The sequence below is a fragment of the Littorina saxatilis genome, linkage group LG7, assembly GCF_037325665.1.
Source record: "Littorina saxatilis isolate snail1 linkage group LG7, US_GU_Lsax_2.0, whole genome shotgun sequence".
Lineage (NCBI taxonomy): Eukaryota > Metazoa > Mollusca > Gastropoda > Littorinimorpha > Littorinidae > Littorina > Littorina saxatilis.
In genome coordinates this window covers 13569795-13584633 of record NC_090251.1, presented here as the reverse complement: position 1 = coordinate 13584633, position 14839 = coordinate 13569795, and the positions used below count along the sequence as shown (strand labels likewise).

The 14839-nt window shown below is 43.7% G+C and overlaps 1 protein-coding gene across 1 annotated transcript; it reads left to right on the top strand.

The window, feature by feature from the left end:
• Positions 1 to 1145: 1145 nt before the first annotated feature.
• Positions 1146 to 7401, top strand: LOC138970730 (piggyBac transposable element-derived protein 4-like). The gene is made up of 2 exons (XM_070343228.1): positions 1146 to 2789; positions 3983 to 7401. Exons 1-2 carry the CDS (start codon positions 2076 to 2078, stop codon positions 4562 to 4564), a joined length of 1296 nt encoding a protein of 431 aa, XP_070199329.1. The 5' UTR covers positions 1146 to 2075; the 3' UTR covers positions 4565 to 7401.
• The last annotated feature ends 7438 nt before the right edge of the window (positions 7402 to 14839 follow it).

Sequence of the window (14839 nt, the reverse complement as noted above, 5' to 3'; positions counted from 1 at the left end):
AGCGACTACATAAGTGTGGAAAATGCAAGGCTACTTTTGCTCGATCTGGTTCCCTGAAGGACCACATGTTGACACACACAGGGGAACGACCACATAAGTGCGGTCAATGCAGAGCAGCTTTTGCTCATTCTTGTTCCCTGAAGGCCCACATGTACACACACACACACACACACACACACACACACACACACACACACACACACACACACACACACACAGGTGAGCGACCATTTAAGTGCGATCAATGCAAGGCTGCTTTTGCTAATTCTGGTTCCATGAAGACACATATGTTTACACACACACACTCACACACACACACACACACACACACACACACACACACACACACACACACACACAGGGGAACAACCACATAAGTGTGGTCAATCCAATGCTGCATTTGCTCGATCTGGTTCCCGAAGGACCACATGTTGACACACACAGCTGAACGACCACCTAAGTGCGATCAATGCAGTGCTGCTTTTACTAATTCTGGTTCCTTGAAGAAACATGTTCACACACACACACACACACACACACACACACACACACACACACACACACACACACAGGGGAAAGACCACATAAGTGCGGTCAATGCAGTTCTGCTTTTTCTGAGTCTGAGTCTGGTTCCTGCTCAGTTTGGTAACCTGAAGATACACATGTTGACACACGCAGGTGAACGACCTCATCAGTGTTGTCAGTGCAATGCTGCTTTTGCTCATTCAGGTTCCCTGAAGAACCACATGTTGACACACACGGGTGAGGGACCACATCAGTGTAATGCTTAGTGGTAAGGCGTCCGCCCCGTGATCGGGAGGTCGTGGGTTCGAACCCCGGCCGGGTCATACCTAAGACTTTAAAATTGGCAATCTAGTGGCTGCTCCGCCTGGCGTCTGGCATTATGGGGTTAGTGCTAGGACTGGTTGGTCCGGTGTCAGAATAATGTGACTGGGTGATACATGAAGCCTGTGCTGCGACTTCTGTCTTGTGTGCATCTTGAACACGCGGCCAGTACAACTTTCCTTGACACGGAACGATTCAAGGGGGGCAATCTCAGTCATCTGAAAGAGGGAAATCCAAACGCAATCCGCCGTGTTCAATATTATGGGGTTGGACGATAGAGAAAAATAAGAAAAGCAAAAGCTGGAGTCCAGTCTGGACGAAACTGCTATTAAGAACGCAGAATTGATTTTTTCTGAGTTTTTGTTTTAGCCATAAGCGCCATTTCTCATTTCGAATTTCTCATAACTGCTGTTCACCGCAGTGAAACCAACAAAAGGGCCTCACTCTGGAAGAGTTTCCTGCTCCGATAAACATGGCGCTTACGGCTAAAAAAAACTCAGAAAAAATCAATTCTGCGTTCTTGATAGCAGTTTCGTCCAGACTGGACTCCAGCTTTTGCTTTTCTTATTTTTCTCTATCGTCCAAGCCCATAAAATCGAACAAGGCGGATTGCGTTTGGATTTCCCTCTTTCAGATGACTGAGATTGCATGCCCCCTTTGAATCGCTCCGTGTCAAGGCCAGTTGTACTGGCCGCGTGTTCAAGATGTCTTGTGTGTGGCGCACGTTATATGTCAAAGCAGCACCGCCCTGATATGGCCCTTCGTGGTCGGCTAGGCGTTGAGCCAAAAAAAAAAAAAAAAAAAAAAAAAAGTGTAATGCTGCTTTTGCTAATTCTGGTTCCCGCGCTGACATTCGGAACTTCGGCAACCCTGCTGATGTGTTAGGCCTAGCAGATTCAGGTCAAAGTGACATTTCTGTGTCAAGTGTGCACACTGCCGATTTATCTGACTTTTCATCCGGAATTTCGGACATTCCATTGAGTAGCAGCGACGATGACATTGACAGTGATGCAGAGTGGACGGACACGATCGATGACTGGAGTGAAGATGAGTTTTCTGGGAGTGTTGGTCCTAGAATCCCCCTTCCCTTGACTGCAGCCCCCATTGACTACTTCCAACAACTCTTTCCCGATCGATTGTTCGCTGATATTCGCGACGAGACCATCCGGTATGCCAGGCAGAAAGGCGATGCAACTTTCGATACATCAGTGGCGGAGCTCAAGGCCTACATGGGGATTTTATTTCTCATGGGGGTGATTGGATTACCCAACTACAGGTGCTATTGGAGTAGTAGAAAAGAACTGAGACAGCCTGTGATTGCTGATGTGATGAGTCGCAATCGATATGAGATGCTGACCAAGTATTTCCACCTGAACGACAACACAACCCAGCGTCCAAGAGGAAGTCCCGAACACGACAAGCTGCACAAGGTCAGGCCCATGATTGATCATGCAAAGAGGGTATTCTGTCAGCATTATGCCCCACACCAGAACATAGCTGTGGGTGAGGCCATGATTAAATTCAAGGGGAGGTGCAGTTTTCTGCAGTACATTCCATCGAAGCCTTGCAAGTGGGGGATCAAGGCTTGGGCCCTCGCCGACAGTGAGTCGTTCTACCTCGTCAACTTTGACGTCTATGTAGGCAAAGATGGCGCAGATGGCAATGCCAGGAACAACATTCCTCTGGGGACAAGGGTTGTCACAAAACTTGTGGAACCTTACTACAAGAAAAGGCATCATGTCTATTTTGACAATTATTTCACCTCCGTCAAGTTGGTGGAATCCCTCGCAAGAAAGAAGACGTACGCCACGGGGACAGTTCGAAAGGAACGACTCGGACTGCCTGTTCCCATGAAATCCCTCAAGATGAAACAGTCTGGTGAAATGAGGAAGTGGCAGAAGGGAAGAATGATGGCAGTGAGCTGGCAGGAGAAGAAGCGCCAGGTCAGTGTTCTCTTTTTTCTTTTAGTTTTCTTTTTCTTATTTCTTTCTTAATTTTCAGACATTAGACAAAACGAAACACACAAACCAGTCACAAGGAGAGAGGGAGATGAAGGTAGAGGTAAAGAAAGGGGGAGTAGGGTAGGGTAGGCGAAGGGTGACCATGAACATAAGGTACATGTTCAAAAACAATAAGCAAAAGAAACAAGTCGCGTAAGGCGAAAATACAATATTTAGTCAAGTAGCTGTCGAACTCACAGAATGAAACTGAACGCAATGCCATTTTTCAGCAAGACCGTATACTCGTAGCATCGTCAGTCCACCGCTCATGGCAAAGGCAGTGAAATTGACAAGAAGAGCGGGGTAGTAGTTGCGCTAAGAAGGATAGCACGCGTTTCTGTACCTCTCTTTGTTTTAACTTTCTGAGCGTGTTTTTAATCCAAACATATCATATCTATATGTTTTTGGAATCAGGAACCGACAAGGAATAAGATGAAAGTGTTTTTAAATTGATTTCGACAATTTAATTTTGATAATAATTTTTATATATTTAATTTTCAGAGCTTGTTTTTAATCCGAATATAACATATTTATATGTTTTTGGAATCAGCAAATGATGGAGAATAAGATGAACGTAAATTTGGATCGTTTTATAAATTTTTATTTTTTTTTACAATTTTCCGATTTTTAATGACCAAAGTCATGAATTAAATTTTAAGCCACCAAGCTGAAATGCAATACCGAAGTCCGGGCTTCGTCGAAGATTACTTGACCATAATTTCAACCAATTTGGTTGAAAAATGAGGGCGTGACAGTGCCGCCTCAACTTTCACGAAAAGCCGGATATGACGTCATCAAAGACATTTATCAAAAAAATGAAAAAAAAACGTTCGGGGATATCATACCCAGGAACTCTCATGTCAAATTTCATAAAGATCGGTCCAGTAGTTTAATCTGAATAGCTCTACACACACACACAGACAGACACACGCACATACACCACGACCCTCGTTTCGATTCCCCCTCGATGTTAAAATATTTAGTCAAAACTTGACTAAATATAAAAAGAAAAGAAAAAAAAGGCTCTTATTTTACTTATCTTACTGGCTGGTGTAAATATTGGCCGTATAAAGCCCAGCTCCTATGAAAAACTGTAACATTGTCATTTAGGTATGCATTGTGTCTTTCTGTCACAGGTCAATGTCCTGACATCGAGAAACGTCACCGGCAACATGGAACTCAGGCGTCCCGGCAAGCGAGGGCAACCGGAGCAACGCTACCTGAAACCCATCACCATCCAAGACTATACAGAGAACTTCAACGGCGTCGACAAATCTGACCAGCTGCGCCAATACTACGGCATCGCAAACAAGGCAAACAAATGGTGGAAGTACTTGTTCTGGTTCCTGTGTGACGTCACGATGGTGAACGCGTACATTCTGTACAAAGAAGGACCTGGAGGCCCCCGTCCGAAGCCAAACACACATCTGCATTTTCACCTGGAGGTCGCAACTGCACTTGTTGCTGGCTTCACCAGTCGCAAGAGGAGAGCCAGTGGTGACGCACCTGAAGCAGCAGTCATCAAAACTCCAACGGTGCACGAGAGTACCAAGATCACAACAACAAGAGGAATTCGCAACTGTGTCCTTTGCCCCAGAGAAGGTCGGTTCACCGCTGCGGGCAACAAGATCCAGTCTTCCTTTGAGTGTGTGAAGTGTGGTGTTGCACTGTGCAAAGACAGAGGTTGTTTTGCTGCCTTCCACCAGTACCAACAGTAAATGTGTCTCCCATGGACTTTGGGGATTGTTGCTTACCTGTGACACACCTGTGACTTAGCTGGACTAGCTTTGAAGGTGATGCTGATCAACGAGTGATTGTGTACATTGCGAGAGAAAGTCAATGCAAACTGGACTAGCTTTGAAGGTGATGCTGCGCTGATCAATGAGTGATTGTGTACATTGCGAGAGAAAGTCAATGCGAACTGTCTCACTTGAGAATGATATTTTTTCTCAGAAACTGTTCTCAAAAAGTTCTCCCCCATGTTTACATAAACACTGTTGTGGTTGTGTGTGTGTGTGTGTGTTGGTGTTTTTTTATTTTATTTTATTCTATTTTTTTTTTTAATGTGACAGTTGATATTTGAAATGCTGATTTATTTTCTTATCTTTATTTTATTTCCCTTTTGTAACTGGACAAGTTGGCGGAACAAAAAAAACAAAACAACTATACTGTTCAAAAAAAGAAACGCATAGTTGCTACTTGCCAAATTTGTTTTATTTTTCAAAAAAATGAACAGAAAATCCAATATTTAGATTATTTGTTTGAAATTTGGTATGGACACAGTTGAATGCACACACAGTTCATTTGCATCTTCAAATCAATCAATCAATACGATTGGGTGCCGAGGCTGTCAAGTCAGTAGGGGGTGTGACTGCCTTGAGCAGCAACAACTGCCCGGCACCTTCTGGGCATGGACTGGATCAGATGCAGGATATCTTGCTGTGGGATGGTTTCCCACTCCTCCTGAAGTGCCTGCAATAGATCGCGGTGATTTGCCGGCGCTTCTTCTCGCCTGCGCACACGTCTGTCCAATTCATCCCAGAGGTGTTCTATCGGGTTCATGTCTGGCGACATGGATGGCCAGGGAAGCACCTCCTGGTCGGTGAGGAACTGGGTGGTGAGTCGTGCTGTGTGCGGGCGAGCGTTGTCCTGCTGGAATATGGCATCCTGGTCAGCCAGAAGAGGAAGGGCGTGTGGGCGCAGAATTTCCTCCACGTATCGCTGGGCAGTTATGCGCCCTTGGACGTGCACCAGGGTGCTCCTTCCAGCGGTATTGATCACCCCCCACACCATGACGCCTCCACCACTATGAACGGGTGCCTCATCCACACAGTTGGGCGCGTAACGTTCGTTTACTCTCCGGTAGACCCTCCTCCGACCATCATGTCGCTGGAGCAGGAAGTAGGACTCGTCGCTGAACCACACGTGTCTCCAGTGATTCCGGACGGTCCAGCGAAGGTGCTGGTTGCCCCACTGCACTCGGTTCTGGCGATGGCGGCGGGTGAGGACAGCTCCTCTGTGAGGTCTGCGAGCTCTCAAACCAGCATCATGCAGGCGGTTCCGCACGGTCTGGTCCGATAATCGGTGTGGCCCGGGGAGAGCCTGGACAGAAGATGAGGCCGACAGGAAACGATTCCGGAGGTGGCGGAGCCGTATGAAGCGGTCGTGAGCAGCAGTTGTCGCCCTTGGTCTTCCCGCTCGTGGCAAGTATGCAACGGAGCCAGTGGCTTGAAACCTGACCCACAGTCTACTGATGGTGCTCTGGGACACGTGGAAGTGCCTGGCGATTGCACTTTGACTTTGGCCTGCTTGTAAACGACCCAATGCAATTTGGCGGTCTTCTCTGCTTCTTCTTCTTCGTTCGTGGGCTGAAACTCCCACGTACACTCGTGTTTTTGCACGAGTGGAATTTTACGTGTATGACCGTTTTTACCCCGCCATTTAGGCAGCCATACGCCGCTTTCGGAGGAAGCATGCTGGGTATTTTCGTGTTTCTATAACCCACCGAACTCTGACATGGATTACAGGATCTTATACGTGCGCACTTGGTCTTGTGCTTGCGTGTACACACGAAGGGGGATAAGCCACTAGCAGGTCTGCACATAAGTTGACCTGGGAGATCGGAAAAATCTCCACACTTAACCCACCAGGCGGCCGCGGCCGGGATTCGAACCCTCGACCTTCCGATTAGGAGGCCGACGTCTTACCACCACGCCACAGCGCCCGTCAACTCTTCTCTGCTCAATCGGGCCATCTTTCGTCGCTGAATTGTCGTCTGATTTCTTTGTGGCGAACAATCCGCTTTTATGGGTTTTGGAAGACATGGTGAGAGCTCAATATTCCCCGAGTTTCACGAGATTACACTGAAGCATGACGAGTGGTCATGCCAAATGAGCAATTTTGACATTGTAGCCACTTATAACGCATGCGTCACGTGCAGAGCTCACTTGTGGCAATGGACGAAAGGTCGACGACCAGATAAACATTTTCTGCAGTTTGGTGGATATCCTTGTAGCCATATATAAATTAACCAAATATTACAAGCTATGCGTTTCTTTTTTTGAACAGTATAAATAAACGTTGAGTTAAAATGTTAAACTGGTGTGGGCTACCCTGTCCTTATGTGCATTGTCCAAAGTTCTCACTCGTCTCACTCTGGTGTTGTAAAAATTCTCTCTTGTCTAACTATCTTTTGCATGAAATTTTATCTTTGTTCGTCTTCACTTTTCTAAATGTTGTGTGTAATAAACAGATTGCAAAGGAAGTTGCAACTGGCAAGCACAACAAAAACCTGGAGAATTCGCAAACTTTGGAGCATTTTCGTAATCAACATCTGACGCCCGCTTGCGCCTAAAATCCTGACAAAATTTTAAAAGCAAATAACAAAGCGTCCATGCGAAAAGGCTTACAATATATGTGACAGTTGAAAGAAGTCAGTAGAAGTGCAGGTTTACATAAACACTGTTGTGTGTGTGTGTGTGTGTGTGTGTGTGTGTGTGTGTGTTTTTATTTTTTTATTTTTTTTTATGAATGTGACAGTTGATATTTGACAGTTGATATTTGACAGTTAAAACAAGTCAGTAGAAGTGCAGGTTTACACATAAACACTGTTGTGTGTGTGTGTGTGTGTGGTTTTTTTTTATTTTTTTATTTTTTTTAATGTGACAGTTGAAACAAGTGAGAAAAAAAAGTGCATAAACACTGTCGTGTGTGTGTGTGGTTTTTTTTAAATTTTTTTTTTAGGGTGACAGTTGACATGTGACAGTTGATATGTGACAGTTGAAACAAGTGAGTAAAAGTGCAGGTTTACATAAACAATGGAATGTTCTGTTTGTTTGTCAAGAATACAAAGAATGAAACACCTTGGTTTGGTTTTGACTCTTTATTTTTAAACTGTCACCTGTAATTAATACACTTAACAGCTTTTTACAACTAAGGTTAATCTTCTAAAATGTCTAAACTTCCAATTAACATAATCAGCATTCATATTTGAACATCTAAAAAAAATTTGGATTAAAACCATTCACAAACAAAAAAGAAATGATTTATTTACTGAACCACCTCTGTTTTACACAATTTAGTCAGAAAATAACAGGATCAGGGAAGAGAAAGCTTCAAAGTCTTATAGGACACTTAGAGTTACGATGGCGCTTCCCCAAAGTGTCCCAATCCCAATAAAAGTGTTCGAGCTGCGCGTCGCTCAATCCTTGTTAGTCCCTGAACCCCAGCCTAATTTTTCTAGCATTTTTGAGTCACTAATGCCTCTAATGGTTTAATCGCGAAGGCGTCGTCCATTTCTGTCAAGGCTAAGAGAGAGATTAGTGCCCACGTTCAATCTAAGACCTACAATATATAAACCACATGATTTGCGAGCAAAAGCAATCATCGTTTTGATCCAATTATCTCATCGGGGTAAAAACCTGGAGCATGCCTCTAATGGTTTCACCGAGGGCGTTAAAACATATTCATCGTCGTCCAATTTTTTTGTTCATGCATTCTGTCAAGGCTAATAAAGAGATCAGTACCCACGTGCAATCTTATACCTATAAAAGCAATCATCGTGTTTTGTCCAATCATCTCATCGGGTTAAAATCCGGGAACATGACCCCAATGGTTTAACCGTAATGGCGTTATTTGTCGTCGTCCAATTATTGAGTCACTTGAGAAAAAGTGACTCTATGTAATCGGTCAGTGTTAGTCTGTCCGGCCGGCCGGCCGTCCGGCCGGCCGTCCGTAGACACCACCTTAACGTTGGACTTTTCTCGGAAACTATCAAAGCGATCGGGCTCATATTTTGTTTAGTCGTGACCTCCAATGACCTCTACACTTTAACGATGGTTTCGTTGACCTTTGACCTTTTTCAAGGTCACAGGTCAGCGTCAAAGGAAAAATTAGACATTTTATATCTTTGACAAAGTTCATCGGATGTGATTGAAACTTTGTAGGATTATTCTTTACATCAAAGTATTTACATCTGTAGCCTTTTACGAACGTTATCAGAAAAACAAGGGAGATAACTAGCCTTTTCTGTTCGGCAACACACAACTTAACGTTGGGCTTTTCTCGGAAACTATAAAAGTGACCGGGCTCAAATTTTATGTGAACGTGACTCATTGTGTTGTGAATAGCAATTTCTTCCTGTCCATCTGATGCCTCATATAATATTCAGAACTGCGAAAGTGACTCGATCGAGCGTTTGCTCTTCTTGTTGCAATTAGGATTAGGTTTTGTTTTTGGCAGGTACGTGTGTTAAACCATCAGGGTACCCATGGGTCATGCCCATTTTTCTGACTTTAGAATATACTTTGGGTAGGTTTTGCAAGTCGTTTCCAGGCCTGGGAGTGCTGCGCAATTTTTGTCAGTAGTCTCTTCTTCTTCTTCTTCTTCGTACGACGGTTGTGTCAGACTCGGAATCTGGAGGATGCCATGAACATGGACGTTCTTTCCAGGTCCTCCAGTGCTCCCCACATTTTGGTCCTCAGATCTGTTGGGTCAGGCCATGTCTGGATCCGCAGTTGGTCGAGGAGGGGACATGCTTGGAGAACATGTTCTGGAGTCTGATCTCCCTCTCCACAGTCACATGTGGCAGACTCTGCTACACCTATCCTCCTTAGGTGTGCTTTGAGGCAGCAGTGTCCAGTGCGGAGGCGGAAGATGATAGCCTGCTCAGCACGGCTTAGGAGATGGAGGGGGTCTTTTTGTGGCTTGTAGCCAGAAGTTTTGTTGGTGAATTTCTCTTTCCATCTGTGTTTTATGAGGGTCTTTGCCTCTCGATATGACTGGCAGTGGTTTGGCTGTTCCATCTTGCTGCCATTCTTGGCGAGCTCGTCTGCCTTCTCGTTACCAGAGATTCCGCAGTGTGCTGGTATCCACTGAAGGACGACTGTGGACTTCCTGGCGAGGGTGCTGATCTGGTGCTTCAGCTCTTCCAAGCTCTGGTCTGTGTTGCTGGATTCGAGGGCTTGTAGTGCAGAGACTGAGTCGGTCAGGAAGACAGTGTTCTTTGGTGTTTCTTCCACTGAGTTGAGGAAGCTTGCTGCAAGGGAGAGCGCGTTGACCTCAGCTTTGAAATTGGAGCTGAGGGCTCCGCTTGGAGCTGACAGTGTTGTTGGGGGCTTCTTGGGCTGCAAGATGTATGCTCCGCTACCTCCATTCCTCGTTGCATCCTCTGCTGAGCCATCAGTGTAGGCAAGAGTCCACTTGCTGGCTGGATAGCGTTGGTGGATTTCGTCCAGCGCCAGGGCTCTCAGAGCGGCGTCACTTTGGTTCTGTTTGGAGGTGACGCCTGGAATGCTTGTTCTGATTTCCGCTCCTAGGCGTTGTGGAGTCCAATCTGTGCTGGTCAGAGGCTCACACTGGGTCGGGCTTGGAGTCAGAATGTCAGCATTGTTTCTTTGCTGCTCCTTTATCTGATGGTTCAGACTTTGGCGCTTGAGGCGGTTTTTGGTAAGTGCTTGGAGCTTGTCATGGAGTGGGTGGCTCTCGAGACGTTTCATCTTTTCTCCTTGGATGAGGAGTTTTTCTTCTCTTCTGGCTTCCAGGGGCTGAACTGACGCAGTCTTTTCCATTTCTGTAATGGGTGTCGTCTTCATTGCTGTCAGTAGTCTAAATACTTGAGGGATCATTTTGTATGTACCCCCTGCCGGTTAAGGGGAAGAATTTACCCGCCGCTCCCCAGCATGTCGTAAGAGGCGACTATCAGATTCTGTTTCTCCTTTTACCCTTGTTAAGTGTTTCTTGTATAGAATATAGTCAATGTTTGTAAAGATTTTAGTCAAGCAGTATGTAAGAAATGTTAAGTCCTTTGTACTGGAAACTTGCATTCTCCCAGTGAGGTTATATATGGTACTACGTTGCAAGCCCCTGGAGCAAATTTTTTATTAGTGCTTTTGTGAACAAGAAACAATTGACAAGTGGCTCTATCCTATCTCCCCCCTCCCCCTTTCCCCGTCGCGATATAACCTTCGTGCTTGAAAACACCAAATAAAGAAAAATAAATTTTGTATGTGAAGGACAAAGGACTGACGTGTCCGAGCTCACTTGAACTTTGTACAGATATATTTTCTATGAAAGATCCCAGGTATGTTTTCATGATTGTATTCTTGGATTGGATTTAGAACTTTGCTTGACTCTTGATGAGTTGATAATTTTGTTTCTGTTTTTCTTGTGTATTTGTTTGATTGCCTAAATGGCGTGGTAAAAAACGGTCATACACGTAAAATTCCACTCGTGCAAAAAACACGAGTGTACGTGGGAGTTTCAGCCCACGAACGAAGAAGAAGAAGAAGTTTGATTGCCTGCTTCAAATCTTCTATGGATGATGTAGGCGATTGTTTACTCATGAAAGCTGGATCGTTGGAGATAATGTTTTTTTTAGGGTCTTCGAGGAAGCTCCCATCCGTCCGCTGGTTCTTAGACACGTTGTCTTCGTGGGTTAGAGGCGGCGACGATGCAGGCCTTTTGGCGTCTCTCCCAGTGGAGGTAGACATGGACAGGAACAAGGAGTCGAGGTATCAGCCACGAACACGAGAATGCAGGTCAACACTGCGTGTTAGTAAACAGAAGCGTTCAAGTAGGTCACACGTGAAAAGTGAGCCGTTTAGAAAGACTTAGACACTGTCACGTTTCAATATGTAGAGGTTCGGTAACTGGTTGATACTTTGTTTCTCTCTCCTCTTGTGTTACGGACTCTTTCTGGACTTTCACTCACAGACACAACATATGACATTGTGACAACAGCGGAGTACTGGCCATGGCAAACTTTATTCCTGTCGTAAACATCTTCTCTCCTCCCCTGCGCCTACCGACCGAAGCCGGTGGCTACAAGCCACAATTTCAATACAAAGTTGACTACATCTTGTCAGTCAGTGGAGCCGAGACACGAACTGAATAAGAACTCAATAGGAACTGATGATACTCTATGCTATGCTAATTTTCTATTTCTGTCCCCAGAATAAGGATCTATTTGGGACATGAGGGTTGTACGCTAAGAAAAAATTGGGTGTGTGGGGGTGGGGCCGGGAGGATGACGGGAGAGGGACTGTAAAAGTTAAAAGTTGCGTTGATAAAAATTATAAGAGTTTCATTCTGGCCACGTATTAATTTCGCCCGTGATCACTATTATTGCTGTGTCTATATTGTGTCAGGATTGAGGGGGGTATAAAATAATTCAAATTTTATTCAATAAATTTTTAAAAAGTGATAAAATCAGGACCTCCGGTTTTAAGAACGTTCAGTATGCAAAGCATCTGTTCTGCTGTAGCAGTTTAAAAGTTGAAAATTTATACTGTACATAATGTACATAATATACATAATATACATAAGACTGGCTTGTTTTTAAATATAGGTAGAGGTTTATTAAAAAAAAAATTAAAAAAATAAAAATAAAAAACAAATTAAATTTTATTCAGTAAATTTTTTAAAAAGTGATAAAATCAGGACCTCCGGTTTTAAGAACGTTCAGTATGCAAAGCATCTGTTCTGCTGTAGCAGTTCAGGACCTCCGGTTTTAAGAACGTTCAGTATGCAAAGCATCTGTTCTGCTGTAGCAGTTTAAAAGTTGAACATTTATACTGTACATAATGTACATGTACATAATATACATAAGACTGGTTTGTTTTTAAATATAGGTAGAGGTTAAAAAAATTTAAAAAAAATTAAAAAAATCCCGGCTTACTTAAATATAAGTAGGGGTATATGAAAGTAAGAAGGCTGGCCTGTTTAAATATAAGTAGAGATATATGAAGGTAAGGAGAGGTACATTAATACAATAAAAAAATTTTTTTTTAAAAATACGAAACGGTCCCCGTCCATCTGGGGTAGGGGCGGAGTGGGGGGTAAGGGGGGAGGAGGGTTGCATATACCAACCTGTACATGCGGGTGTGGGGGTGAAGGACCGTTGAGGACCTTTTTGGACGCGGCACTGTATTTAAAGCCCGTCCGTTCTGTTAGGCTTGGGATGGTGGACGGGGGCAGGAGACGTCGTAGGTGTCGCGATTTGGTTGGGTCTTTATATGCGGTGCTCAGCGACCCTAAAGACTGTTCATTTTAGTTTGATTGGGGATACATGTTATAACAGTCAGGTCTATGGTTTAAAAGCAGTACGCCGTATCTGAGTGATATATGATAGTGCATATCTTCCTGACGCGACTCCACCCTAATTTTGCGTGTTGGTGCAGGCATTGTGAGGGTGTAAGATTGTGTTGTTTTATGTACCGGTGGAGTGTTGGAAATATTGTTTTAATTTCTTCACAATCACTGAAAATGTGTTCGAATGATATATTTGTCCCACACTCGCAGGGAAGCGGAAAGAATTTATATCTGCAGCTATGTGTTTTGATCCTTCGTACAATCTGCAAGAGGTTATGGGGGAGGGGGGGGGGGGGGGGACGATCTTGGCCCCGTGTTATGTTCTGGGTCGGCGGCTAGCTGGGTGTTAAGCTTAGAGTATGCCTCGGAGGTGGACAGTTTTATATCAATGATGTTTTGTTTAGGTAGTAGTGCTGCTTCTTTCGCAGCACTGTTGGCAATTTCATTCCCATAGATTCCGTTATGCGACGGGACATACAGCAGTCTGAGGTCTGTACCAGAGATAATAATTTGGTGTGATATTAATAGGGCTTCATTTTGGAGTACAGTTCTATTTGTTGTATTGCGGGATAGAGCCTGTAAGGATGATTTGGAGTCTGTTCATAGCACAACTGCGTTGGGTTTTAATGGTAGGTCATTTATATAAGACAGTGCCATAATAATGGCATATAGTTTGGCAGAAAAAATTGATACTCCAGGGTTCAGTTTATATCTTTTGGTTACTTTTAGGTCCGGGATAGTGAACGCACAGCCGACTGATCCGTCGGTGTATACTTTTAGAAAGTGTAAATACGTGGTGCCTAGGGCTTCTTTTGTGAGGGAGCTAATCAGTAGTGCATCGTTAGTTTTGGTGAGGTTATGTTGGATTTCTTCTACTATGTTAGGGTGTTCCAGGAGCCAGGGGGGGAAGCTTTTTGTAAAAGTTGAGGCGGCACTGTCACACCCTCATCTTTCAATCAAATTGATTGAAATTTTGGCCAAGCAATCTTGGACGAAGGCCGGACTTCGGTATTGCATTTCAGCTTGGTGGCTTAAAAATTAATTAATGACTTTGGTCATTAAAAATCTGAAAATTGTAATTAAATGTTTTTTTTATAAAACGATCCAAATTTACGTTTATCTTATTCTTCATCATTTTCTGATTCCAAAAACATATAAATATGTTATATTTGGATTAAAAACAAGCTCTCAAAATTAAAAATATAAAAATTATGATCAAAATCAAATTTCCGAAATCGATTTAAAAACAATTTCATCTTATTCCTTGTCGGTTCCTGATTCCAAAAACATATAGATATGATATGTTTGGATTAAAAACACGCTCAGAAATTTAAAACGAAGAGAGGTACAGTAAAGCGTGCTAATTGCAGCACAGCGCAACCGCTATCGCGCCAAACAGGCTCGTCACTTTCACTGCCTTTTGCACTAGCGGCGGACTACGTTCAATTTCATTCTGTGAGTTTGACAGCTTGACTAAATGTAGTAATTTTGCCTTACGCGACTTGTTTCTTTTATTCTGTGCACATGATAATTTGTTTTATTACTGATTTCATTCTTAACAATCCTGTTTGATCTTTCTTCAAATATTCAATAATAACTCATACTTTTTAGCGTAGCATGCTATTTTTTTGAAGCAGAGACATACTTTTTATGTCTCTGGTTCCAGAATTTGCTGAACATTACGCCAAGCTGAAAATAAGTACGCTCTTACAAAAAATCACAAGGATGCAACAGTAATTCCTCTTTGTTGTCAGTCAACCTGGAACTCATTTCTGCCTTCAACTCCGTTTTGGCAGTCAGAATGATATGGGTAAAGAGAATATTTTTCCACACTGACAAGTACCAGCTAGTGCAGACAATCCCTCAGCATAACTGTCTCTCTCTCTCTCTCTCTCTCTCTCTCT

Coding starts and splice junctions, on each gene's coding strand:
- LOC138970730 (XM_070343228.1), top strand. CDS start 2,076: ATGGGGATTTTATTTCTCATGGGGGTGATTGGATTACCCAACTACAGG. Junction 2,790..3,982: donor GGCAGGAGAAGAAGCGCCAG/GTCAGTGTTCTC, acceptor TTTCTGTCACAG/GTCAATGTCCTGACATCGAG.